At 42.3% G+C, this 27902-nt stretch overlaps 1 protein-coding gene and 1 long non-coding RNA gene across 3 annotated transcripts in view; one reads left to right on the forward strand and one right to left on the reverse strand.

Moving 5' to 3' along the window:
• The first annotated feature begins 4566 nt into the window (after nt 1-4566).
• LOC108397201 (uncharacterized) overlaps nt 4567-27902 on the forward strand; it is a 44900-nt gene continuing 21564 nt past the window's right edge. Inside the window, exons 1-2 of the long non-coding RNA XR_012133762.1 lie at nt 4567-4722; nt 6317-6396. This is a non-coding gene — a long non-coding RNA (uncharacterized lncRNA). The remainder of the gene's footprint in view (nt 4723-6316; nt 6397-27902) is intronic.
• Nucleotides 8386-13557, reverse strand: LOC108397200 (acyl-coenzyme A thioesterase 6). 2 transcript variants are annotated; one of them, XM_036995100.2, is made up of 3 exons: nt 13024-13557; nt 10623-10825; nt 8386-9042 (listed from the first exon to the last, which is right to left on the reverse strand). In XM_036995100.2, the coding sequence occupies exons 1-3, from the start codon at nt 13478-13480 to the stop codon at nt 8437-8439; spliced, it is 1266 nt and encodes a 421-aa protein (XP_036850995.1). In that variant the 5' UTR covers nt 13481-13557; the 3' UTR covers nt 8386-8436. The 2 variants fall into 2 exon arrangements, with proteins under 2 accessions (XP_036850995.1, XP_036851048.1); XM_036995153.2 differs by having other exon boundaries at nt 10623-10707; nt 13024-13156.

The raw sequence follows: 27902 nt of genomic DNA on the forward strand, positions 1-27902 counted from the left end.
GGCTCACCTACAAATCATATTGAAAGTCTTGGTGCAGGTGATAGAAGGTAGAAGGGATGATCTTTTGTCTTTCCCTCAGTAATTACATTGTCTATATGTGCAATTATCAGCTTGGGACTAGAACCTGGAATTTGCCTATTTTTAAATGTATTTTTGAAACAGTGTGAAGAAGAGTTTTTAAAATACAAATATAGAGATAAGGGAACTGTAGCAAATCAAGGTGTTTCTCAGTAACTGTCATTTGTAAAGCAAGTATCTTAGGATTTCTAACTTTCTTTAAAGATCCTAGAATAGGCAGCAACTAGGGGCAAAAAAATTACAATCTGATTAACAGCTGCAAAGAATCTATGACATCAGAATTAGCCTCTGAGTCATCCTGTTAGAAATCATTCCAGCCTCTGGCCATTCCAAGAAAGTTCTCATAGCCCAATGGTTCCTCATAAAACTAGGGGCCTGTTTTATGTATTTACTCCTGTTCAAAACAGTTTTAAAATCTCTGGGACAGATATATCAAACTAATTATCAGATGCCAATTTTTAGAAACATTTGTAAGTACATATAGAAGGTGACAGGGAGTGTAGGTGGAAAGGGTGGGTAAATGGCACACTGAAAACTGGTTTTCACTTACCAATTACCTCATATTCAAGCTCAAATAAACCAAAATGGAGAGACATGGATAGCAACTAGAGCTACGGGTTCTGATGAAGTTGAAGCAAGTATTTTACTTCTTTTAAAAGCTTGCAGATGCCCGTGGGTATTCCAGATTTCGGTCATTTGTCAAAAATATACCATCTGTCCCTTAGTTTGTTTTGAGCATATTCTAAACTTATCCATCTAGTTTGTTAATCTTTACTCAAGATGCAAGTACAAAAACTTCAAGGTCTTCCGAGACTCAGTCTGAGCAACAGCATGAGCTTTGAGTCACCCACCTTCCAAAATAGGCACCCTCAATATGGGATCCAAAGCTACAGAGAAAAAAGGGCTGTAAGGAGAATCTTTTCTGTGGCCAGCATTAGGGTAGCTTTAATGAGTGAAGTTTGTCTTCCAATGCCCTGTGAGATGCTTTACAGCTATGCTAGCATACATAGAGTTCTTCCAATGCCTGTCATCCTCTCCAACTATAAAAAGGAAATGGTCACACCTTTTCCAAGGGGGATACAACTTTCCTGGTAGGGTGGATGCAAGGAGTCCTCTAGTGCTTCTTTGTCATCATAAAATCCTGAATTGGTGACAGATATTTTGTATAGGTTAAAAGAAAGTACTGGTGGGATTAATCTACCACGTGTAAGGTCAGTAGCTGTGTTAGAGGTGCAATCATTGATGTTCACAACCGCAGTTATATTTGGGAGAAAGGTAGTCATGGAAAATGCCAATACTGCCTCTGCCAGAATCAATGACTCCAATGTTTGCATTCTTAACCTGGATTGAAGAAAAAGAAGACAAACAAGGAGAGAGGGAGAAAAAAAAGCATGATTGTTAATGTTATTGGAGTCACAAAACCCTCAATAAAAAAAAAACCTTTTATGTATTTATCAGATAACTTGCTTATTTATTTATTTATACATCCATCCATTATTTCATTCAACAGTCACTTATATTTTCCAACTCATTAGTACTACTTTCTTTATTCACTCTCTCGTGACCCTAATGAATTCACTTAAAACCCTTTTCTCTGTACCATCCTGTCACCTTTGGATGACTTTGAACAAATTTAGCTGCCTCCTCAAAGTATCAAAATTTAAGCCCTTCATAGCCAAAAATGGCTTCATAGCCAAAGGATCTTCACAGCCAAAAAATGACAGAACCAGAGTAGCAAAACTTCAACGAGCTAGGAGACTCAATCAAGATTCATTTAATACTCTGTCACCAAACATATCAATCAAACCATGAAAAGGACCATCTCCTATGAACCAGGAAAGGAGATTAACCTTGGGTTACATTACAGAACATTTATAGGCTATCATACCCAGCTAACATTTTCTAAATAAAATTCTAATTGTAATATCCTTTTTTGTTTTAAAACATCTGCCTATTTGCTTTGGAAAGAAAACATCTGTTTTGGCTGAAACAGCTTTACTGTGTTGAAATAGACAGTTGGGGCTTTTTTGAAGCTGTAAATGTAAAAATCTTTTTATATTTTTCCCCATGAGAAAATCATTGGGAAATGGAAAAAAATGTGAAAATCAGCATCAAAGACATAGAAAGTGTCTTGAAGTATAAGTTCTGAGAAATCTGAGCAGTTTTGCAGTCTTTGAGGTATTGAAGTGTAGTATCTAATTTTTAAAAAATGTCCAACTTCAAGGAGCCCTTTGACTTCACGATGAGCTTAAGATACAGAGTCACCAAAATCTATAATTAAATAAGGTTTAAACAATTTTAAAGGTCTAATGAAGATGTAATACAAAGTGAACAGTATGTGTGGAAGGGTAGTAAAATGTCAAACTAAAATCCTTCTAACCTTGATCTGTTATTTCTCTTTCAACATTCCTATTGGAAATTCATTCACCATTCCAAGAGAAGAATTTCTCAGCCAATTGCTTCCCAGTATTTTTCAGACATATGCCTCTTATTCCAATTAAAAATCCCATATAAATCTATAAGAACTGAGTAGGAGGCAAAAATGTTAGGATAGACATCCCACTAAGAGATCTAAAATTCCAGTGCCAGAATTCATTTCTAAGTTTTCAAATCTAGAAACAAGTGAGGGCACATCTAGCTAGCACAGTGAATGTGGTGTTATACATCGTAAGGCAGTGATTTTACAAGATGGTTTTCTTAACATTCAGGATCTCTGCATATCTTGATCTGCTCTTTTTAATATTAGATAAATCTCAAGCGTTTCTGGATTCAAGATTAGTTCCAGAAAGCTGAAAGCAAACCATGAAAAAGATAGAACATACAGACCCTTAAATCATTCTGGCAATAGAGTTTCCCAATCACAGGCTTCAAAATACTAATCTGATAACCACATTAAAACAATGAGAATTTGTTTGTTTCAGTTCAGTAATCTGGTCCCCAGTATGGAAATTCACTAGAATCTTATAGGCTATAAAAAAAAAAAAAAAGTCCCAACTCCAGCTATGAAAATGTTTTAAAGCTCTCATTTAAAAGATTCTGAGTTACTCTTAAGCAACTTGAGGGTGAAAATAAGGGATAAGTCAGACTGGGTTTTTAAAAATAAAAAACTAATTATTTCATTGATTCATTCAGTCTGTGTCTATGGAGAAAGAGTTTGGAGCTCAAAAGTTTGACTGCACCCCGGTTTTAGCATCACCTAGATGTGTGATTTGGTTAGGACACTTTAGGCCTTAATTTCCTCATCTGCAAAATAAAGTTGTTCCTTGGGCTCTGAAATGAGCAACCACAGTTTTTTCATCATGATGAAAATCTCTAAGGGATTAGAGTACATCAGACTACAACAACAAAAAAAGGTCATCTTTATCCTAACATGAACAGTATAATAGAATTTCAGTCGCTTTTGGGCTTGAACAGATAGTAATTCAAGATAGATTTGTATTCACTATTCACATCATTTTTACAAGAAATGATAATGGAAAATATTAAATGAACACAAGGCTCTGAAAAGTAGAAACAGGCAAACAGCCACTGAATGCGAGAAACTTTGCAGCAGTTTCATGCTTAGTAAAGCAAATCTGCAAGATACATGATGGCAAGGAATAGCGTCTGTGGCACTAAGAGTTTGGAGGGTGGGCAGCTGGCAGAAGAGAGGTACTCAAGCATATTGGATGTAAATTCTAGCCACCCTTTAGGCGAATGAATGTCCCAACTGGTGTTTAGATCATAAAATAAAGAAATTGAGATGCTTGCTTGGTTTTCAGATGACAAATATGCTATCAAAGCACACCAGCTTTCGTTAAATCGATTCCCTAAATCCACTGCACGGCCGTCTGCGGTAAGGACCTCACACTTCTGGGAACAGCAGAAGACGCCCCGACAGAGGCCGGTTTGCAGCTGCGCTCGGGATGGTGAGCCAGCGCTGCACCTGGGCGGAGGCCAGCGCCTTGTGGTGGACCGTCCCCTCCACTTTGAGGGGGCTTTTCATCACGTCCCTTGGCATCTGGCTGAAGCACGGATCCTCCGAGCGGGCCAGCGGGAGGCTCCACAGGTGCCTCAAGGCTTCCACGCCCGTCAAGTGGTCGCCCAGAGGCCGGGCCCCGGCCAGGCCCACTCCCCGCAGCCGTCCGCTTCATAGTGGGCCAGCGAGTGGAAGAGGCGCCTGGGTAGAGCGCCGCAGGGTCACCCGCTCGCCGGGGCCTAATATGCCGGAGCTCTTCCGCCAGCCCAATCACGGGCGTGACAGTCAGGGTCGCGGCCTTTTGGGAGAAAAGGGACGAAGTGAACAACGCCCTCCCGAGCTGGAGGGTGGACCCGGGGACTCCGACATTGGCCAGGGATGCCCGCCACATGGCGCCGGGATCTTCGCGGCTGTAGCGGCAGCGCGGCGCTGGGTGGACTGCACTCTCCGCTCCTGGAGGGCCTAGCAACGTAGGCTGGGAGGGGCGGGTAGGGCTGGCGCGAGCGGGCAGGCGGGGCGGGGCCGGAGGGGCGGGGCCTGGTTTGGCCACAGCGGAAGCCAGAGAACAAACAACCGCGGCGGGTCCCTGGGGTTCCCCTCAGCAAAGGGATGCAAGAACGGCAGATTTAGGAGGGCGCGGGATGGAAGTGCTTTTGGAGGTCCTGTGGTGGGGCTGTCTGAGAAAGGTAGGAGCTCATCCCGAGCCTAGCTCTCGACTTAAACGAGAATGTGAAGTTAGTGATTTCTGACAAAATCTAAGTCGGTCGCCTTCTCGAAAAATCCCTCATTGTCCACCAGGTGACACTGTTTCCTAAACCTGGTTGTAGGAGGCTGTGTACTAGGCTCCTGCCAAATTCCTTTTTGTCCTTGAAATTATTTTTGCCCAGGATTAAGACTGTCCAGATTAAAGTTTAAACGTTTCGGAAGAGGCAGCCCTACAGAAGAATATACACTGTGGATATAATCCCCACTGTCCTGTGGCCTGGGACAAGCATTAAAACTGTATATTTATATATGCAGAAAAAAACCCTTACATTATAGAGCTTTTTTTCTTTAAAGGAAAAGATGTGAACTCACAAAAACCATATTTTTCTATTCATATAAATAGTTGTACATACATACATACATACACAATCTTTCTAGGAAGACACAACTAAATTAGTAACAGTAATTATCCCTGGAAAAGACTGGGATTGGGTGATAATAGGACTTTTAAATTATATGTTTTACTTGAATCTTTCACAGTGCAGAATGTAGAGATAATATACTTTAAAATTTGTAGTATAGAATTCTATTTTAATTAAAATGCAAGTGTGAAATGAGTGTAATTAATCCATGTGAAAACATTCCATTAATCAGGTTTATCCAGGAAAAAAAGGTGTATATGTAAATCTTGAATTTTTGTTGAAACAATCTCATTTTCAAATACCTTATGTCACTCTGTAAATAAGATAATAATTGTCATGTATCTTGATTTATGGACTGAAAATATTTGCCACTGAAAGTGTATAGTCCCTGGGATTAAAAATTTCTGGTTTAGAGCCATACCACAAACCTATCTTCTTTGAAAAGTACTTGTTAAAGTTCCTGTCTTTGGAGAACACATATATATATATATATATTTTTAAGGATGACCCCCAGTTTTAGAAAAACTCAGATACTGCCCCCAAATCCATCATTATAGTGGCTGTGAATTTTGGATTTTGTGCATCTCTGCATGTGCATGAAAAAATAGAATGCCTTTCATGAGCTTTATCTTCCTAGTGTTCAAAGACTATTTAAAATGAATTTACTAATAGCTTAATCATACTTCAGAAGAATTAGAAAGTCTGTGCTTTTCAGTTGGAGAAATATGTAACAGGTTTATATATATATTTTTTAAATGGTCAGTGATCAAAGAATATGTATTTGCTTTCAAAATGGTCTATTGGCCTTTCTTACCCTGATGGAAGTACATTCAAGGGTATTAGGTATACAAATGAAAGCAGAACAATGGGCTGAGTCCAGTTAAATCTTCTAATTTGTTTTTGTTGTTTTCTTTTTAAAAAGTGTCTCCAACTAAATTTCTTTTAGGCTTCAATTGCTTTGAGCCATTACAAGGAAAAATTACAGTCATTAAAATATGCGTGTGTGTGTATAATGATTCCTTATTTCTTATCGTTTTAAATCTGAGCTGTTCAGTTTGGTTTATGGAGGCTACTTTATGTGATCCTATTGTACCCTTAACTTTCCAGTTATCCTCATCATTCAGCTTTGCACTCTTTGAAAATATTTCCTCAGGCTGGAAGGCTGTAGAACCAAATAGTCAGTGATGACTATGGACTTCAGAGTTGGACTGACCCAGTTCTCGCATTGACCAGGTACATTCTTAACTTTCCTTGGTCTCAATTTCTTCATCTGAAATAAGAGCTAATATTTGAGAGTTAATATGTTAAGCGCTTTACTTGGATTATCTAATTTAATCACAACAGCCCACCCAATAAGGTAGTTTCTGTTGTAATCACTATTCATCATATCTACTTTATACATGAGCAAATGGAGGCTTAGAGAGGTTAAAAACTTACTCAGCATCACACAATGGAGCCTGGGATTTATATCTACTGTGGAGGCATCCTTGAGGATAATACCCTTTACATCACTTAAGGTTTCTTAGTATGACAATTTTTTGGAGAAATTGATTTCTAAGCTTTGCTTTTGTTTTATGAATGTTTTGTGTAACTGATTAGGTTTTCTTCTTTGCATGAAGCACTAGAAAACATGACTGAATGACTGGCCCAATCAAGGCAAGTATATAGGACTTTATAATAAGCACTACTGTATTAGCTTTACATTTTGCTTCCCAATATGGACACCTTTTCTCTTTCTCCCTTCTAATTCACATTTATCATATTTTAGGTAGCTTTTTAATAAACCTAAAATTCTTCTCGAAATCTTAGAGACTAGCTGGCCAACTATAGTCAACTCTGAGGGAAACCAAATCTTTAGTCTGTGTAGGGCATTTCTAGGCTACTTTGTCATGAGGAAGAAATTGAGGTGTAGGGCTGCTCCTAACACCCAGTCCTTGAGTACACGGCAGTGTTTAGTCATCATCCTCATGCTTAGCTTTTAGTGCTACCCTTTTTGGCCCTTACTCCTCTCACCCTCCCAGCCACATTCCTTATAACTTCTCCCTGTGATACCCCATCCCAAAGGCATCTATAGGATAGCAGGAGCACCTGGAAGTGAGTTAAAGCACAGGCTCCAATAATTCACATCGCAGAAGATTATACTACATAGTGAACAACTATAATTGACACATATTTTTAACAATTGGTCAAAATTCTTACTTCTAAGGAATGCTTCTTTTCATTAGTTAAGATCTAATGAGCATTTGTTTGTCTAGACCCAAACTGGTAAGATTTTGTATGGGCCCAGAAAACTATGTAATGTGTCTCAGAAAAATCTTCTTGCACTCAAGGAAGACCCTCTGCTCTGGCCTCTTGTGACTCCAGATAGTGCCCATTACATTGCAGTGGGTTGAGGCATACTGATCCCAGTCCTTCTTAGGAAGGTAGTAGGAATAGATGGTGCTGAGAGGAAGTCTTATTTGGCAGGTATAACATGATGTCCAAAGATTAAGGCAGTGGTCCATAGGATACAGTCCTAAAAATCTATTGGCATCGAGGCATTCCTGTAATTCACAAGTACCAAGATTGAGAATTCCAAAAGATGGTAAATACAGAGGAAGTATATGTCAACATACTGTTTTGCTTACATTAAATGGATTCAAATTTACTTTGTAAAGAATCCTTTATAAACTCAAAATTTATAAAAGATACTTTCCTGGTAAAGGAGATATTGTGATCTAGGGCCTTATTCAAAAATAAAAGCAAAGCTTAGAAAATTAAATATTATCAATGCCCCCAGTCTTCAGAGTGGGGTTCAGAGACAAGTCTTAAGTACATGGTCAGGAATGGGTACTGACAAGATGAAGCAGAGTCATTCCTTAAGAGACTCAAGGGGACAGATTCCTGAGACTCAGACATGGTCAGTTAGGGCCCAAAGGGAACATGGGAGTATTAGCAATACAGAAGCTGAGTCTTCAGAACCAGAACACAAGGCCAAATCTAGGCCAGCAATTGAGAGTTGGGAAGGCATTTCTTACATTTCTACTGCTTATGGTTAAGACTGATCCTACAGATAAGACCGGGGTTTAGCCTATATATTGAGTAAAGTTCAAGGGAGAAAGGGGTGGATTATGTAGTGAAGAAAGGGTTTCAAAGGATGAGAATCCAGTAGGACCTGACAAGGAAGCCAGGATGGTTGCTTTGTTAAAAAAAATTCCTAGGTGCTCTGGAAAACCCAATACATGTTGTATGAATAGGATTTTTATTAATAGTATCTGGTCTGTGGTTACAATATTATATTTTGCTGGGTTTAACAGACTTTTTACCATTGAGATGTTTATGGAAGAAAGTTTGAATTTGCTGCCAGGCATCTACCTGTGCCCTTGAGTGAGCCTTTGGCTCACCTCCATAGAATATTGCTTGACCCAATAATGCATGCACAGAGGCTCTGCAAGGAGGAAAATAAGGTGGATCAATACAATGACCAGTTCCTGGGTAGTAGATTATCTGGGGTCTGTCTTTCCCATGGGCTTTTAACCGTTCAGAGGCTATATGAGCATAGTCTTCACTCTTCCAGTTATGATCATCCATGCCAACAATAAATAGGAAGGGTCCCTGGGCCTTTTCCAGTGGAATAACACTTTGGTGGTGGGGTTCCTCCAGTGGATTGTTCCAAATATCCACGAAATTCAAAAGGCCTGAGTCAGTGATTGTATGTTTTCTTGAGTCATTGCCAAGATTAGGAATAATCATATCCTTGTAATGCAGAGGAGCTATTGTATTGGCCACACAGGCATTGATAAGTACAGTGGCTGTGATGCCCTTCAAGAAGGAGGCCATTGAAAGACATAGGTCACCTCCTTTGGAGAAGCCAAGAAGCCCCACACTAGGGCCTTTCACCTGAAGAAGAGAGAGAGAACAAGTCTAGAATTCATAAATGGTGATTTTACATTCTCTAGGTAGCTTTCTTAAATGTCACATGCTTTCCTTCCTTATGCAATAATCCACAAAACTCAAGTGTTTCTTTTAATAAGCACATTAATTGATTTCCTTGTACAGAGGCCCTCTACTAATATTTATGGCAACTGGATGAAGAGTACACACAAGAATCCATATACCCTACAGCTAAATATTTAAGTTATAATCCAAACAAGAAATACTGTTGAATAAAATATATTCTTTTCTCCTCCCTCGATACATATACCTTCATAACAGTTTATAAGGCCAGGTTCAAATTTAAAATCTTAGGACTTCTTAAAGTTCTGTACTGGAATGTGGCATGGGGGAGAGCCAGCCCTTGGCCCCAGTCCTTGGTCCCTGACCCATCCTCTTTCTCTTCCCATCCCAGGCTCCCTCATGTACCTTGAGGGGCTTTTCACACATGTGTGTGGATACCCCAGCCTATATGTTTAAGGGCTAGATGTTTTCACATTGATGGACCCAAGAAGAGGCATAGAGCCTAGAAGAGGATCAGTGCTGTTTGGCAGAGAATTCTGGGGTTGCAGATCATAAGGGTGTGGTGGGGGAGAGGGGCACATGGGTTCCAGGTGGCACATTCCCTTGGTCCTTTAGCCTCGTTACTCTGTGAGCAGGGCTCAGCCAAAGGAATGTCAGAGTGTGGCCACCTAAAACAAAGGGTCCAGGGCAGAAGCCCCTCTTGCCTAGGTCTAATGGCAGAAGAACTGATAGTTTATTCCTTTTCATGGGCCTTCTCTCCCCTAAAGAAAACAATTATACCAGTTCAACATCCACCAAGTTTTAGCAGCTCTGCTAAGAAATCAGTCCCTGAATTCTAACAGAGTTAGACCATCCTATAGACCTTGTAGAACATCTTATTCCTTAACATTAAAATTAATGTTAGAGAAGTTTGAAGCAAAGAACATTGGGGATGGGAAGGTTGGTGGAAGAAGGTATCTCTTTAAGTCTAGATAGCAGCAAAGAGTATGTATTCCATTTCCAAAATGTTTTAATTATATTTTTCCAATCTCAGATACGAATTTTATCTACACAACCATAATACCAGTATCACACTTAACAAAATTAATAATGATTCCTTAAATATCCTCAAATATACTGTCCCTATTCAAATATTACCAATTGTCTAAAAAATGTCTCTTTGTGGTCCTTTTCCTCTACACATTTATGTTAACTTATAAATGAGAAAAGTTGAAGCCCAGACAGGGCAACTGCCTTACTCAGGATTATAAGGTACTTAGTGGCAGAATCAGAAGTTAAGGCTAGTAACTTTTTGGTCCATCTCTTTAAATTATGGTCAAGAATTAAAGAAAATGAAATAGTTGAATCTTCAGGGGTTTGTGAGAGACAGGTGGAAATGAAAATAATCATCCTGATAACTCTGAAGGCAACTTTGTGTCTCATGTTATACTTCCAGCTCCAGTGTCCTGGGTAGGGCTTTTGGGTCCAGACCTTGTCTGTTCTACCTGCGTTCTTCTGTATTTAGGCAAGCAACCACAACTCACCTTTGGATGCTGCAGCATGAAGTCCACGGCTTCTTCAAAATACTCCAGGCACACATCATTCAAATACTCAGGGAGGTCTTCAAATCTGAAATAAGCCAGAGCAAGCACAGCAAAACCATGTCCAGCCAGGAGGCTTGCCCTGTATTCACAAAGGCCACCACCACTTCCAAACAGATCGATGATCCCAGGGAAGGGCCCTGCACCTGGAGAGCATAAGGAACTTTAGACTCTCAAAAGACATTCTTGGGTTTCAGATTTTGGTAGTCAGCAAAGAGAAATTTTTGGTGCAAGGTGGGATGGGAGTGGGAGGGTTGGTGGTAGAAGGACTCTTTTTACTCTGCCTTTTTTAAAAAATAATCTTCAGGCAGAAAGGGGGTGGGACAAAATGCTTTTTCTTCAGACTTTTTCACATATTTTCAAAAAACTAAGATAATATAAATAAACCAAAGTAGAAATAACATATAATGAGATGTACATTTTCCACACACACAAAAGTCTACTTGAGAATGCTATGAGAAAGCACTCTACCTATGTAGGGGATTATTAGAATAAACATCCTGTGCTACAGTCTTAACACCATCCCTAAACATGCCATGTTCTCTTTGGCTCCTCCTCCCCTCTCCACCTTTTTTGACCTGATTGACTCACCAGTCTTCAAATCTATGTTTAGGTCTTCCTTCCTGGAAGCCTCCCCAGATCCCCCTCAATGCCCAGTTAAGTTGGATACATACCCTTTTTTATGTACCCACCAGCACCCTGGGCTTGTACTTCTCCGTAGCACTTAAACCATACTTACAGGTACAAGTATACTTGCCTGGATCCTCTATTAGGTTGTAAGTACAGTGAGGGCCCTGTCTGACTTTGCTATCTACTGCATCCCAGTGTAGCATAGTCCTTGACTTAATACATATCTGTTATATGAATGAACTCTTACATTATTTACAAAAGCCTTTGAGATTGAAAACAGGAAATTTAAAATGTGCCCTACAGTAGACACTAACATAGCACACACAAGATTGACTTTACTGGAATAACTGGTATCATGATTGGGTGGCGAAAGGTTTTTTTTTTTAATGTTAAGTCTTTAGGAGATTTTTATTGAATCAGTCACTGAATGGTTGAGCTGCTGCTATTTCCCTGTGCAAGCCTCTAGGTATATAGAGATGCAAAGATGTGTAAAACCTACTTCCAGCCCCAGAAGTTCACAATTGAGTGGGCAGCAACTAGTTAATGTTGTGAATTGCTGGGGAGCCTTTAAGAATAAATCATGGCGTCTTGTTTTGGAGAATAAGCACAGAATTCAGTTTAGGGATTCTGAGAGCCGTAGCAACTCCAGCATTTCTATATAGTAGGGGTTTCAGTTAAGAACTTGGTTGGAAGGCACGGGTCAGGGGTCTTGTGTCCCAGTCACTTACTTACCAAGCATCTTTTTTTACTTAGACTAGGTTTTCTCACCTTCAGCACTCGAGACATTTTGAGTAAAATCTGTCGTTGTTATATGGGGCTGTCCAGTGCATTATGGCTGTTTAGTGTCAATCTCTGACCTCTACCCACTAGATGCCAATAGCACAACCCCCTCAGTTATGACAACCAAAAATGTCTCCAGATATTGCTAAATATCCCGTGGAGTGGGCAAAACTCACCCCAGGTTGAAGACAGATTGTTTACCATAGAGGGGAGGAAATCATTAGGGAGTTTTTTGTTAGGATTATGGGGCATTGCCACTATCTGTTGGTTTTAGCCCCCTTGGAAGTTTGGTGTGAAAGGAGATAAAAATCACTCTTGCAGGCAGACAGAAGTCATTACCTAACACAGGTATTTCAAATAGCCCAGTTGATAAGGAAAATATTCAACACAGCCGTCAAGGTCAGCAAACCGCTTTTTCCCTCCAATTGGCAAAGCACACCCAGCTCCCTCCTCCCCTCCTCCAGGCACCTCTTTTGCCCTGTGCACGCCAAAATGCCACATATCAAAATAATATAAATTGCTCCCCTTGCTTGTGCTCAGGGCTCAGACTTTTGGGAGATTACTCCTCTCTGAGCCCACCGGTGTGAAGCAAAGCCTCAACACTCCAAGACCTCCGAGTGCCGCTTAGTTCTTCCGTCAGTGATCCAGTCCAGGCTTTCCAGTATTTTCCGTAACAGTGGCTGGTACATAGCAGCTCTCAGTAAATGTTTTCAGTTTGTTGAATACACTTTCTAGCTTATAGCTAAGGAAGTGACACGAAGTCCCATGAAACTGAACGAGGAAAACCCTGTCCCAGAATCCATGACAGATTCTGCAGCGCCGGTACGAGTTTAGGGAATTCACAATCACGTGGCTTCATGACCAGGAAGGGGCCGCCCAGGGTCTTGGGACTCCACCCTGCTCTCCAGAATAGCCTGGGACGTGAGGTGCTCACCTGGCGGCAGAAAGAGCGTAGCGCGTACCCGGCCCGCACGCACCGGCTCCCGCCGCACCCCGGGTCCCAGGAAGACGCGCTCGTGCACCGCCCTGCCTAGGAACCGCCAGGCCTCGGGCTCGTGGCCGTCCAGCACCTCCAGCTCTACGGCCAAGGGCATCTGCACGTCCCGCTTCACCAGCCGCAGCAGGGGTTTCTCGGGCTCCAGGGCCCAGAAGAGCCCCATAGGCTCGAGCCCCACGAAGCTACCGCCCAGAGCGGGCGCGCGCGTGAGGTCCAGCAGGCCTGCGGCGTCGGCGCGGTAGTGCGCGTGGGCCCGGAACAACGCGCCCTTCTCGTCGCGCAGGGACGCGCGCAGCGTGACCGGCTGCCCCGGGGCCAGGCCGCGCACGGCGATGCGCACGGGCTTGTCCCAGAGGCTGCGACCCGCGGGCTCCAGCGTCACCGTCGCCGCCATCCGGATCTGTGCGGGAATGGGGCGTTCGGGTCCACGGATCCGGACTGGCGTCTCTCCACCTCCTTGGGAGGCAGTCACAGTTGGCACCACTCCTATTGGGTGGACATGGGGACACTGCCGTCCGCTGGGTCAGGTCGGCTACAGTTTGTGCAAATCTTATAGTGCCTAATTAGTAGAAAGTATCTGCTAAAATAAGAGTTAATTACTAATCTTGCAATTGAGTCTGGTCGGGGTGATAACAGAAGTACAAAGACTCCTGAGAGCTAACGGACTGGGAAATACACTGCAGTTCCACGAGTTGGCATTTTAAAAAGCATCCTGTGTAATTCTGGTGATCAGTGGAGAAACAGCCCCGATCCCTCATTTACCCCTGCGTCCTTTACCAAACCTTTTTCCTAGAGGTAAGGGTACCTATTGTAGGACCCCAACCTCCCTGAGAAATAAGTTAGCCTAAGAGTAGCCATCTTGAAGCCCAAAAAGCCATTCTGATATATGACTCAGAGGGAACAACTGAAACCAGGTAACCCCTCTGGAAAAACAAGTTAATCAATCATGACTGCTGGCAGCGCTAACCTTTCGGTTAGTTAAACATAAAAGCTGACCCTACCTTGCTACACCCCCAGGACGTGGCACCAACTCAGAAATCCTGGTTTGAAAAATTACTGCCTTTGTAGTATTGTTATCTTGCTATGTAGTATTGTTATCTTGTTACTACAACATAATCTGTAACCATGGTAATTCTCTAGGGCTGAATGCCTCAGAAAATCCTATATAACCACTTAGTTGTAAGTACTCAGGGTCCTCGTTGAGACCCGTTGCGACGGGCTGACTTGGACCCCAACTAGTTGGCTTCTGAATAAATTCCTCTTGCTTGTTGCATCAAGAAACGTCTTTGGTGAGTGATTTGGGGCGGCGCCTTCCTCAGGGGAATCCAACACTATATATATATGTTGTCCGGCAACTGTGTCTGGGGAGGTGTCTCCCTGCATACTAGGTGAAACCTCAACCCGGACAGGGGAGGATTCTTGACTCTCATGGAGAAATAATTCTTCACCAGGTCAAAGGAGTGTAGGTAAAGAATTCACTGAAGCAAGGGTAGGGGCGAACATCAGCAGGCATGTAGGCAGCTGACAGCAGACAGCAAGGAAGAACAGTGAGGAAAGGGAAGTGCATTGAAGTCCTGCTCAGCATAGGGCAAATTCCTTGTCAGCTCCTAAAGCCAGGGTAATCCAGTGTCTGCTTGAATCTGGACAATGTGGGAACTAAGACCCTAAACCCCCAGGATTTGGGGGAGCTGCAGAGCACTGGATGGAGTGAGTTTATGTTCTGAGAACTTTCACTTCACTACTGGTCTGTAATAAAACCCTAGAGAGAAGGATTTTATTAAGACTAGAAAACTGAATGAAATAACAAAGCAACAAAGACCCCCAGTAACTTTGTACCACCAGAGGTGAAGGTTGGAGAGTTCTTGTCTTTATCAAGGGGAAGAATTCAGAGACTAGTGAAATCAGCTTATGCAACAAGAAAGTTTATTTGATGTAAGACAGTACACACTCAGGAGTGCAGGCAACCTCAGAGGAGGCACAGCTTAAAGGTTTATTTAGCTTTTGGGGTTTTATAGGGACTTTTGGTTAGGGGTCAGCAGAAAGCATGATGTATGCAGGTGATTCATAATTCCTTTGAAGTTTTTCTTTAAGAATAGGGTTATTGAGGTGACTGTGGGTCCCTGTCTCTGCATTCTTTATTCACATAGGTTCATTTACACTTCAGAGGTCTGTCTCCTGTCCTGGTTACAAAGTTACTTCACTGGTTAAGGGGCTGGAAGAACAGGAAGAACAGCATGTAGATAAATTGACCGATAATCTGGGCCTTTTTCCAAGGCTAAATAGATTTACAGTGGAATGACCCTTGTCCCATTTCCCTGCTCTATCATATATACAGCTGCTATAATAACATCTTTGCCCTCATGAGAGAGTGGCTTCATACAAAATCCAATGCTTGTCTAGTGACGTGACAGAGTAGCTGTAGCTTGTATGTGACATGCCATCTCTAGTATTAAACAAAAATTAATTTCTGTTTTAGGGGTGGAGATTTCATAGATAGAAAAAGCCTTTGTCTGATCTAAGTTAGAATCTCTCTGGTTGCCTCACATAATTATACCTCCAGAAAGGTTTCTCTAGAGAGAGTCCCTGAGCTTCGTGCTTAATAGCCCAATGCCTTTCAGTTATAAATTCAATATGGAAAGACTATGCCTCAGAAATAGTTGTTAACAGAGTCACCTCTGATCACCATGCCATCAATATAATGAGTAACTTTACTATCTGAATTAGTTTTAGGAGTACTGTTTAAATACCAGTTTACCAGATTATAACAAATGCTAGAAAATTGAAATATCTTGGAGGCAACACTGTAAAGATAAATCACTGGCTGCCAAGTGACAGCAAACTGCTTGTTGGTGTCCAAAATGTATTGGGATTGAAAACAATGCCCTGGTAAGATCAATAAAAGAATATTAATCAGGACTGACTCAGAAAGATCTTCCTATAGAGAAACTATGTTAGCCACAGTCAGCACAACTTCATTCAGTTTTGTGTATCCTCCACATCTGAGATCCATTTACTTTTCCAGTAACCCAGCGGGGTGTTAAAGGGGAAAAGGGTGTGTAAGTCCGGGGAGACGAAATCCCAGGGCAAAATACCTAAAAACTGAAAAAAGTCAAAGGGACAAATAAAGTTTAAAACCTGTTTATTGCTTACGAACTGCAGTCCAGCTCTGTCTCTCTCCCGTGCTCCATGCTCTGGCCCCCCCCTTTAACCTCTCAGGTTCAGACACGTCCTTGGTTGCCCAGGGGTGGAGAGAAGTTCATCTCCATATCAACGTTGCCATGGGCAATGGAGGGCTTATCTGTACCTGAGAGGTAAGGAGGAGGGCTGGTTTTGCTTCTGCTGGAGCAGGAAAGAAAGAAACATCCCCAGACTGTAGTTTGTAAGCAATAAACGGATTTTAAACGTTATTTCTCCCTTTGACTGATTTCGATTTTTAGAGGTATTTTGCCCTGGGATTTCCTCTCCCCAGTCTTACACTGATTGAGATTTCCAGGAATTTACATTATATCTGATCCTGTATCTGATTTCCCCTGACATTCTTGAATATTTGTCTTGCCCAAAGCATCTGTACTCTGGCATATGGTTTCTCTGGAATCTGATATTTTAACAGGTCTAGAGAGAAAGGACATTAGGGCCAATGTCTCTCCCTCTGAGGTGCCTCATCCTTAGCCTTTAAGGAAAGGTTGCATTCAGATAATTAGGTGGAAGGCATTGTTTTCAAAACAATTGTTTCAAGACAATTGTTGTCTGGGTACAAAAACAGCTTCATCGTCATCCTAGCAAGCCCTCTCCTGGCTCTGTTTCCACAACTTTGAACTATGGAAGTTCTCAAGTTGAGTGCTGGCTAAGACTGCCTTAGCTGCAGCTGTTACTGAAGAGTTTGAGAGTAACTCTTTCAGGTGCTATGTAAGTTACTTTTGTAATTTGATTAAATCACCAGTGTAAGATAAATTCTAACCCAAATAAGCAGGCAACGAGAGGCAACAAAGGGCCAGGCAGTTTATTTGAGCGCAATCCCGAGCGAGGTTCACCAGTCAGAAACACGGGCTGGAGAGGTCGCATGCAACTAGATAGGCGGGGAGTTTTTAAAGAAGGTAGGGGGAGGCAGAGCTTAGATTTACAGCGGCACGAGGATTGGCTAGCCTAAGGCACATTTTTCAGGTTGGGACGGGGCAGTAGCTGGGGACTTTGGCACATCATCAGTGTCCCACGTGCTCACCCCTCCCTCCGGTGCCTCCAACCTTACATTCCAGCCTTTTGGTTATAATGGGTGCTGACTCGATCTGGCTACTTCCGGAGGAGGGGTGGCGCGGGTAGGGTTGAGGCTGGTGGGAGGCCAGAGGAGGCTTGGAGGGAAGGGACGAGTACTGATGTACCCACATGGTCTTGTTCACTTCTACTGTCTGATCTCTCTATCGGTGGCCAGAGGTTCTAGCAGATATGTTGTCTTCGTCTCTCAGGAAAGATATATATAGCATGATCATCCAGGCTTTGCCCCATCTAGTACTGTAGTCCAGACAATGAGACACAGACTGAGGCTTGTTTGTAGCAAGCAGCCTGGATGAAAGAATGGAAAGATGAGCATTGGGAAAGAGTATAAGGGTTAGTGATAACTGGGTGAAGAGGGACTACAGTCTCATTATTTGCAGGTCTTGAACAAGCTGGTAGGCCCCTGATGCCTTTTTGACTGGAAGGATTGGAGTCTTACGGTGAGAATTAGTTGGTACCAGAAGCATTTGGGAAAGAAGATGGTTAATGATAGGTTGGATGCCTTTGTGATGGGCTTGGGAAATAGGAAATTGTGGTCTAGAATGAGAGGAGGATGGGTCTTTGAGGCGGATGAGGACTGGAGCATGATGGCTCGACATTACAGGAGTAGAGGTGTTTCAGACTATCTGGTTAATGCTGGTTGATGGTACAGGAGGGTCTGTGGAGGGCTCAGGGCTACAACTTATATGGGCTAAGATGATGAGTGAGCTCAGTTGGGGATGACTAAGAGGCAAGGAGATAGAGGCACTAAGCTTGGAGAGGATATTTCTCCCTAACAAAGGGATGGGACAGGACGGGATGACTAGAAATGAGTAGGTAAGAGGATGGCTCTCAAATGTGTAGGCTACCAGACTTGTCTCTAGAGTCTTAGAGGGGGTTCCCATGACACCCATGACCGAGACCTGGGAAGGAGGTAAACGCCCGTGAAAGGAAGGTAAAACAGAGTAGGCAGCTTCTGTGTCCACTAAAAAGGAGATGGACTTACCTGCTACCCACAGTGTGGCTCTGGGCTTGGCAAGGGTGATAGGGGTGTTCAAGTTTAGGCATCTGGAGGGAAGTCCCTCAGGGGGGGCCTGCCTCTCACGAGACTCTGTTGTGGGAGGATGACCTTCTCCAACTGGGCACTCTACTTTCCAATGACCTGTCTTATTGCAAACTGGGCAGGGTTTAGTTGGCTTGTTGGTCGGGTTGGGGCATCTCTTTGCCCAGTGGCTTTCTTGGCTACATGGGAAGCAGAGTCCCAGAGGCTCACGAGCTCTGGACCAGTCACGAGCTCTGGACACCTGTCCTGCCGGCCGCAGGGCCACCGCGAAGGCTCGGGTTTGGGAAACTGTCTTTCTCTCATGTTCTTCATTGCAGGCATTAAAGACTTTAAAGGCCATGGTTACCAGGTCATGTAGTGGAGTCTGGGGTCCCTTTTTTGCCTTTTTAATTTACGTCTTATGTAACTAATACTTGTTTTGGTGAAATCTAGTTCTTCACTAGTTTAGGAGTAATAAAACAGTGAGTATAAATGACAAAAGACTTACAAATGACAATGGTTAAAGATCTGATGAGAGCTTACTGTAAGACAGTTGACATAAGGAAATTTGGATATTTTTCTAACACAAAACATTCAGTAACAAAGTTGAGCATCATTCTCCTTGACAGTGCCTTCTAGGCAATTTAGCAGGTAAGTTTATATCAGATAAATAAGCTAAATTGGCTAAATTCTTTCTCTAATGAGAAAAAACGCCAAATTGGCTAAATACTTTCTCTAATGAGAAAAAATTTTTCTGACATGTTCTAGGGGCCCTCTGGAAAATATTAGAGTTAAATAGAGGTAAAAGCACCTTTTTGAATTTGATTTTGGGAAGCTGTTAAAGTTTTTTTAAGGCATTTGTTTAAATAGAATCATAAGTTACTATGAAAAAAATACTTATGTATTTAACTAGAATGACAGTAAAAGATTTTAAAGGAAAATACAGAAGGTTACACAGTTATTAGCAAAGCTTAGCTTTTAGTTTTTTCATACTAAGATTCATTATCTTAAATATTCAGACAACTCATTGAGACTTTAAGCATGAGAAACTGTTTTGATAAAACAATTAGAGAACTCTTTGCAATCTTTCAACATTGAGAGCAGATTAACAGTTAAGAAAACTGTCTTTTTAACTGAAAACAAAATTCTAATTTTTCTGTGTACTTGATATCATGGCTCTTTTGCTTTAATTTTATATAGCATGACCATATCAATTCTTCTACAAACTTTCTACAACTTCCTTTTACATTGTATTCTCCCTTTTTAAATAAATAGCTGTACTTTAGAACAATTACTTTCTTTTACCCTCAACAAAATGAATTTCTATTTTTTATACTTTTTCTTATTAAAACACACATCCTTTTAGCAAGTAGAGATGTTTTGTTCTTTAAATAGCTTTAATTAGACCTCAAAACTATTAGGAACTTTAATTTTCAGTGGACACTGAGAAGTGGGCTATTATAAACCATTGCACTAGCATTCTTTAGATTAACAAATTCATGAACACACTTTATAATTCCTGACACCATGTGCTTTACAGCATAATCTCTAAGCACAAAATATGTCTACTTAACTTAGCAAAACTTTAAGATTCTAGGTCACTACAAAAATTTTCAGGCTGCAGGCAAGCACTCACACTGCAATACACAATCACTAAGATGTTCACTTGCTACGCCCAGCTCACCCACTCCCAACAACCATGCCAGACCACTTACAAAACAGCAGGTGTGGGGAGGGGTGGAGGGTCGGGAGAGAAAGGAGGCAGGTCTGTGCTGGGAGGAGTCTTGTCTGTGGCTTCTGGAACCGGAGGGTGGGAGGAGGGTGTTTAGGGGGGGAAGAGGGCGGTGAAGGCAGAAGGAGAGGGGGAGAGGGTGGTGCAGCCACCGGAAGAGGAGAGGAGCAGGAAGATGGCATGGTTGAGAATGTAAGACTTTAAGATGGCAGCAACATGGGGGAGGACAAAGAACTTAAAGATGGTGGTGGAGAGGGGTGGGGGTCGCGAGCTGAGAGAGGTGGGAGACTAAGGTCCTCCGGCGGATCTGAAAAGGAAGAAGGACTGGGCAGTAAGAGGCTGACAATCCTTATCTGCAGATCGGGCCAGGAGAACCTGGGTCGTTGAACACTTAATGTAAAGGTCTGGGCAGGAGCGCAAAGTCCAAAAAGCCTGCATATATGGGATTTCACTCCACTCTCTGCTCCAGTGGCAATAATTAGTCAAGTCGGTGAGGAGGCCAAAATCGAAAGGTCCCTCAGGGGGCTAGCAAGATTGATTGTCCAAGGGGTACTGAGGCCCAGCCTCACAGCAAAGAAAGACTAGCTTCTGTTTGTGAACTTCCCAGGACAAATATAGAGTAGCCAAATTAGATTATGAGACACCACAGCGGGGTCTGAGCCTCTGCTTTCGAGGGCTGGTTCCCCAGTCTGCGTCACCCTCCCAACTAATCCTGCTGAGAGGAGCGCCCAGTGCCCCAAGCGCGCCAAGTCAGGGGAGACATCCTGGGAGCCTGGGTAAGGGACATCTCCCCCACTGCAGGGCAAGGGGTGGGTATCCCGGATGCCTGCAGCAGATGGGCCAGATGTCCAAGGGGTGGATGCCCCAACCTGGACATAGCTACGATTTCAAATGGACCAGGTGAAAATGGGTTAGGAAGGGAAACAGACCAGGGGAAACAGACCACCGGAAAATAGTCCATGCAGTGGAGAGCAGGCTGAGGTCCAGGTTGGGGAAGGAGGGGGCAGGGCCTGTGATGCCTGGTCAGGGCCCCAGGCTCACACCCCTTCCCGGGTTTTTTCGGCACCAAATATAAGAAAAATTCTAACCGAAATAAGCAGGTGATGAGAGGCAACAAAGGGCCAGGCAGTTTATTTGAGCACAATCCCGGGCGAGGTTCACCAGTTGGAAACACAGGCTGGAGAAGTCGCGCACAACTAGACAGGCAGGGAGTTTTTAAAGAAGGTAGGGGGAGGCAGTGCTTAGATTTACAGCGGCGCAAGGATTGGCTGGACTAAGGCACATTTTTCAGGTTCGGAGGGAACAGTAGCCGGGGACTTTGGCACGTCATCAGTGTCCGACGTACTCACCCCTCCCTCTGGTGCCTCCAACCTTACAACCAGTAAGCAATGTTCAGATAGTTGGACCAAGCAACTGTAGTATGAACAGTATTGCACACTGGCTCACAAAAACACATTCTTACTCCCCAGTTCTCTGACTATTCAGCATGGATACCATTTATGCCCTGCCCAAGTTCTGCCTCTACTTGGAAGAGCAGGATGTAAATCTTTGGGAAAGCAGGAATGCCAATTTCTTTGCATTTTAGTGAAAAGCAGATCATTTGGGCAAGTGGGGAGGCCTGCCTCTGGCTGATTTATTCATTTATTTATTTATTTATTCATTCATTCATTCTTTTATTTATTTATTTTTGCTTTTTCTAAGGAAAAGTTTATGGAGAAAAGTACTTCTTTCTTTTCCTCACCCACAATTGTTTTTTTGTTTGTTTTGTTTTTGTTTTTGTTTTTTTTATTTTGGTATCATTAATCTACAATTACAGAAAGAACATTATGTTTACTAGGTTCCCCCCTTCACCAAGTCCCCCCCACATACCCCTTCACAGTCACTGTCCATCTGTGTAGTAAGATGCTGTAAAATCACTACTTGTCTTCTCTGTGTTGCACAGCCCTCCCTGTACCCCCCACACACTATACATGCTAATCGTAATGCCCTCTTTCTTTTTCCCCGCCCTTATCCTTCCCTTCCCACCCATCATCCCCAGTCCCTTTCCCTTTAGTAACTATTAGTCCATTCATGGGTTCTATGATTCTGCTGCTGTTTTGTTCCTTCAGTTTTCCTTTGTTCTTATACTCCACATATGAGTGAAATCATTTGGTACTTGTCTTTCTCCGCCTGGTTTATTTCACTGAGCATAATACCCTCTAGCTCCATCCATGTTGTTGCGAATGGTAGGATTTGTTTTTTTCTTATGGCTGAGTAATATTCCATTGTGTATATGTACCACATCTTCTTTATCCATTCATCTACTGATGAACATTTAAGTTGCTTCCATATCTTGGCTATTGTAAATAGTGCAGCAATAAACAGGGGTGCATCTGTCTTTTTCAACCTGGAGTGTTGCATTCTTAGGGTAAATTCCTAGAAGTGGAATTCCTGGGTCAAATGGTATTTCTATTTTGAGCATTTTGAGGAACCTCCATACTGCTTTCCACAATGGTTGAGCTAATTTACATTCCCACCAGCAGTGTAGGAGGGTTCCCCTTTGTCCACACCCTCGCCAATATTTGTTGTTGTCTGTCTTTTTGATGATGGCAATCCTTACTGGTGTGAGGTGATATCTCATTGAGGTTTTAATTTGCATTTCTCTGATGATTAGCGATGTGGAGCATCTTTTCATCTGCCTATTGGCCATCTGGATTTCTTCTTTAGAGAACTGTCTATTCAGCTCCTCTGCCCATTTCTTAATTGCATTATTTGCTTTTTGTTTGTTGAGGTGTGTGAGCTCTTTATATATTTTGGATGTCAATCCTTTATTGGATCTGTCATTTTTGAATATATTCTCCCATACTGTAGGATACCTTTTTGTTCTATTGATAGTGTCCTTTGCTGTACAGAAGCTTTTCAGCTTGATATAGTCCCACTTGTTCATTTTTGCCTTGTTTCCCTTGCCTGAGGAGATATGTTCATGAAGAAGTCACTCTTGTTTATGTCCATGGGATTTTTGCCTATGTTTTTTCCTAAGAGTTTTATGGTTTCATGACTTATATTCAGGTCTTAGATCCATCTGGAGTTTACTTTTGTGTATGGGGTTAGACAGTGATCCAGTTTCATTCTCTTACATTTAGCTGTCCAGTTTTGCCAGCACCATCTGTTGAAGAGACTTTTCCCCATTCTATGTCCATGGCTCCTTTATCATATATTAATTGGCCATATATGTTTGGGTTAATGTCTGGAGTCTCTATTCTGTTCCACTGGTCTGTGGCTCTGTTCTTGTGCCAGTACCAAATTGTCTTGATTACTGTGGCTTTGTAGTAGAGCTTGAAGTTGGGGAGCAATATCCCCCCCAACTTTATTCTTCCTTCTCAGGATTGCTTTGGCTATTCGGGGTCTTTGGTGGTTCCATATGAATTTTTGAACTATTTGTTCCAGTTCATTGAAGAATGCTGTTGGTAATTTGATAGGGATTGCATCGAATCTGTAGATTGCTTTGGGCAGGATGGCCATTTTGACGATATTAATTCTTCCTAGCCAGGAGCATGGGATGAGTTTCCATTTGTTAGTGACCTCTTTAATTTCTCTTAAGCGTGTCTTGTAGTTTTCAGGGTAGTCTTTCACTTCCTCGGTTAGGTTTATTCCTAGGTATTTTATTCTTTTTGATGCTATTGTGAATGGAATTGTTTTCCCGATTTCTCTTTCTATTAGTTCATTGTTAGTGTATAGGAAAGCTACAGATTTCTGTGTGTTAATTTTGTATCCTGCAACTTTGCTGAATTCAGATATTAATTCTAGTAGTTTTGCAGTGGAGTCTTTAGGGTTTTTTATGTACAATACCATGTCATCTGCAAATAGTGACAGTTTGACTTCTTCTTTACCAACCTGGATTCCTTGTATTTCTTTGTTTTGTCTAATTACCATGGCTAGGACCTCCAGTACTATATTAAATAACAGTAGAGAGAGTGGGCATCCTTGTCTTGTTCCCGATCTCAGAGGAAAAGCTTTCAGCCTCTTACTGTTCAGTATGATGTTAGCTGTGGGTTTACCATATATGGCCTTTATTGTGTTGAGGTACTTCTTCTCTATGCCCATTTTGTTGAGAGTTTTTATTATGAATGGATGTTGAATTCTGTTGAATGCTTTTTCAGCATCTATGGAGATGATAATGTGGTTTTTGTCCTTCTTTTTGTTGATGTGGTGGATGATGTTGATGGATTTTCATATGTTGTACCATCCTTGCATCCCTGGGATGAATCCCACTTGGTCATGGTGTATGATCCTCTTGATGTAGTTTTGAATTCAGTTTGCTTATATTTTATTGAGTATTTTTGCATTTACATTCATCAGGGATATTGGTCTGTAGTTTTCTTTTTTGGTGGGGTCTTTGCCTGGTTTTGGTATTAAGGTGATGTTGGCTTTAGAGAATGAGTTTGGGAGTATTCCCTCCTCTTCTATTTTTTGGAAAACTTTAAGGAGAATGGGTATTATGTCTTCTCTGTATATCTGATAAAATTCTGAGGTAAATCCATCTGGCCCGGGGGTTTTGTTCTTGGGTAGCTTTTTATTACCACTTCAATTTCATTGCTGGTAATTGGTCTGTTTAGATTTTCTCTTTCTTTCTGGGTCAGTCTGGAAGGTTGTATTTTTCTAGGAAGTTGTCCGTTTCTCCTAGGTTTTCCAGCTTGTTAGCATATGTTTTCATAGTATTCTCTAATAATTCTTTGTATTTCTGTGGGGCCCATCATGATTTTTCTTTTCTCCTTTCTGATTCTGTTGATGTGTGTTGATTCTCTTTTTCTCTTAATAAGTCCGGCTAGAGGCTTATCTATTTTGTTTATTTTCTCGAAGAACCAGCTCTTGGTTTCATTGATTTTTTCTAGTGTTTTATTCTTCTCAATTTTGTTTATTTCCTCTCGGATCTTTATTATGTCCTTCCATCTGCTGACCTTAGGCCTCATTTGTTCTTCTTATTCCAATTTCGATAATTGTGACATTAGACTATTCATATGGGATTGTTCTTCATTCTTTAAATATGCCTGGATTGCTATATACTTTCCTCTTAAGATTGCTTTTGCCTCATCCCACAGAAGTTGGGGCTTTGTGTTGTTGTCATTTATTTCCATATATTGCTGGATCTCCATTTTAATTTGGTCATTGATCCATTGATTATTTAGGAGCATGTTGTTAAGCCTCCATGTTTTTGTGAGCCTCGTTGCTTTCTTTGTACAGTTTAGTTCTAGTTTTATACCTTTGTGGTCTGAAAAGTTGGTTAGTAGGATTTCAATCTTTTTGAATTTACTGAGGCTCTTTTTGTGGCCTAGTATGTGGTCTATTCTGGAGAATGTTCTATGTGCGCTTGAGAAGAATGTGTATCCTGTTGCTTTTGGATGTAGAGTTCTATAGATGTCTATTAGGTCCATCTGTTCTAGTGTGTTGTTCAGTGCCTCTGTGTCCTTACTTATTTTCTGTCTGGTGGATCTGTCCTTTGGGGTGAGTGGTGTGTTAAAGTCTCCCAAAATGAATGCATTGCATTCTATTTCCTCCTTTAATTCTGTTAGTATTTGTTTCACATATGCTGGTGCTCCTGTGTTGGGTGCATATATATTTATAATGGTTATATCCTGTTGTTGGACTGAGCCCTTTATCATAATGTAATGTCCTTCTTTATCTCTTGTTACTTTCTTTGTTTTGAAGTCTGTTTTGTCTGATACTAGTATTGCAACACCTGCTTTTTTCTCTCTGTTGTTTGCATGAAATATCTTTCTCCATGCCTTGACTCTTAATCTGTGCATGTCTTTGGGTTTGAGGTGAGTCTCTTGTAAGCAGCATATAGATGGGTCTTGCTTTTTTATCCATTCTATTACTCTGTGTCTTTTGATTGGTGCATTCAGTCCATTTACATTTAGGGTGATTACTGAAAGATATGTCCTTATCACCATTGCAGGCTTTAGATTCGTGGTTACCAAAGGTTCAATGTTAGCTTGTTTACTACCTTACTGTCTAACTTAACCCACTTATTGAGCTGTTATAAACACAGTCTGATGATTATTTCTTTCCCTTCTTTTTCCTCCTCCTCCATTCTTCATATGTTGGGTGTTTTGTTCTGTGCTCTTTTTAGGAGTGCTCCCATCTAGAGCAGTCCCTCTAAGATACCCTGTAGAGGTGGTTTGTGGGAGGCAAATTCCCTCAACGTTTGCTTGTCTGGGAATTGTTTAATCCCTCCTTCATATTTCAATGATAATCGTGCTGGATACAGTATCCTTGGTTCAAGGCCCTTCTGTTTCATTGCATTAAATATATCATGCCGTTCTCTTCTGGCCTGTAAGGTTTCTGTTGAGAAATCTGATGATAGCCTCATGGGTTTTCCTTTGTAGGTGACCTTTTCTCTCTCTCTGGCTGCCTTTAATACTTACTCTGTCCTTGTCCTTGATCTTTGCCATTTTAATTATTATGTGTCTTGGTGTTGTCCTTTTTGGGTCCCGTCTCTCAGGAGTTTTGTGTGCCTCTGTAGTCTGAGCAAGTATTTCCTCCCCCAGTTTGGGGAAGTTCTCAGCAATTATTTCTTCAAAGACACTTTCTATCCCTTTTTCTCTCTCTTCTTCCTCTGGTACCCCTATAATGTGGATATTGTTCCTTTTGGATTGGTCACACAGTTCTCTTAATATTGTTTCATTCCTGGAGATCCTTTTATCTCTCTCTGCATCAGCTTCTATGCGTTCCTGTTCTCTGATTTCTATTCCATCAATGGCCTCCTGTATCTTATCCATTCTGCTTATAAATCCTTCCAGAGTTTGTTTCACTTCTGTAATCTCCCTCTGGATGTCTGTAATCTCCCTCTGGACTTCATCCCTTAGCTCTTGCATATTTCTCTGCAGCTCTGTCAGCATGTTTATGATTTTTGTTTTGAATTCTTTTTCAGGGAGACTGGTTAGGTCTGCCTCTGCAGATCCTTTCTCAGGTGTTTTTTTAACTAACTTGGCCTGTACTAAATTTTTTTGCATTTTCATGATGATAGCAGTGGCTGTAGGCAGGTTGCGGGTGTGTCAACTCGGAGAAGAAAGTCCTTTCCTGCTTGCTGGATTCCTTGCCTTTCTCCGCTGCCTGTGATGGTTACCCGCACTCCTGGAGCAGCCACTGGGTTATTCCACTGAGGTGCTGTGGGCGGGGTCTCTGTCAGAGCAGCATGGAGCCTTGTGGGAGTGGCAGGCATGCCAGGTGTGCTCCTCTGTGCTAGCAGTACCCCTGCCAGGCAGCTGTGTGGCAGCAGCAGCCTTTGGGTCTGGGCCAGGCGGCTGTGCATTGGGGTGGGATTCCAGTTGGCTGCTGGGAGCGCACCTGCTCCCTCTGGCTCTGCTGAAGGTGCGCACAGGCCTCTTCCACCCAGGCCTCTACTGGGCTCCTCTGGCTTCACTGACGCCGGTGCATGCAAGTCGCACCCAGGCTGTTCGGTCACACAGCTGCCAGGGTAGCACAAGCCTCTCCTGCAGTGCACGGATCTGTTCCCAGTCCCTTCCGGTGCTGCCATCCCCAGCACGTGCTACCACTCTCCCGCAACTGGGCTGGTGTGTCGGGGTCCGCGCCAGTTGGAGGAATGACTGGCAGGGTGCTTAGTGCCATGAGGGGCTTCAGAGCTGCACTGCCTCCCCAGGGTTTAGGGTGCCTAAGTTTCCCCAGTATTCCTAGCTGCCGTGACAACTTCATCCAGCTATGGGGTCCCTGTCTGTTTAAGACTTGCAGAAAGCACTTGCTTTTCTTTTGTCTCAGGGGTGCTGGTTGTGGGTACCTGCCCACAGGTTTTGCTTT

The sequence above is a fragment of the Manis javanica genome, chromosome 8 (assembly GCF_040802235.1).
Source record: "Manis javanica isolate MJ-LG chromosome 8, MJ_LKY, whole genome shotgun sequence".
Taxonomy (NCBI): Eukaryota; Metazoa; Chordata; class Mammalia; order Pholidota; family Manidae; genus Manis; species Manis javanica.

Excerpts from the sequence above, each read along its gene's own strand:
- LOC108397200 (XM_036995100.2), bottom strand. The coding sequence starts at position 13,480 with ATGGCGGCGACGGTGACGCTGGAGCCCGCGGGTCGCAGCCTCTGGGAC. Across the intron at positions 10,826-13,023 it reads TACGCTCTTTCTGCCGCCAG|GTGCAGGGCCCTTCCCTGGG; the intron begins GTGAGCACCTCA and ends TATGCTCTCCAG. Across the intron at positions 9,043-10,622 it reads TCATGCTGCAGCATCCAAAG|GTGAAAGGCCCTAGTGTGGG; the intron begins GTGAGTTGTGGT and ends TCTCTTCTTCAG.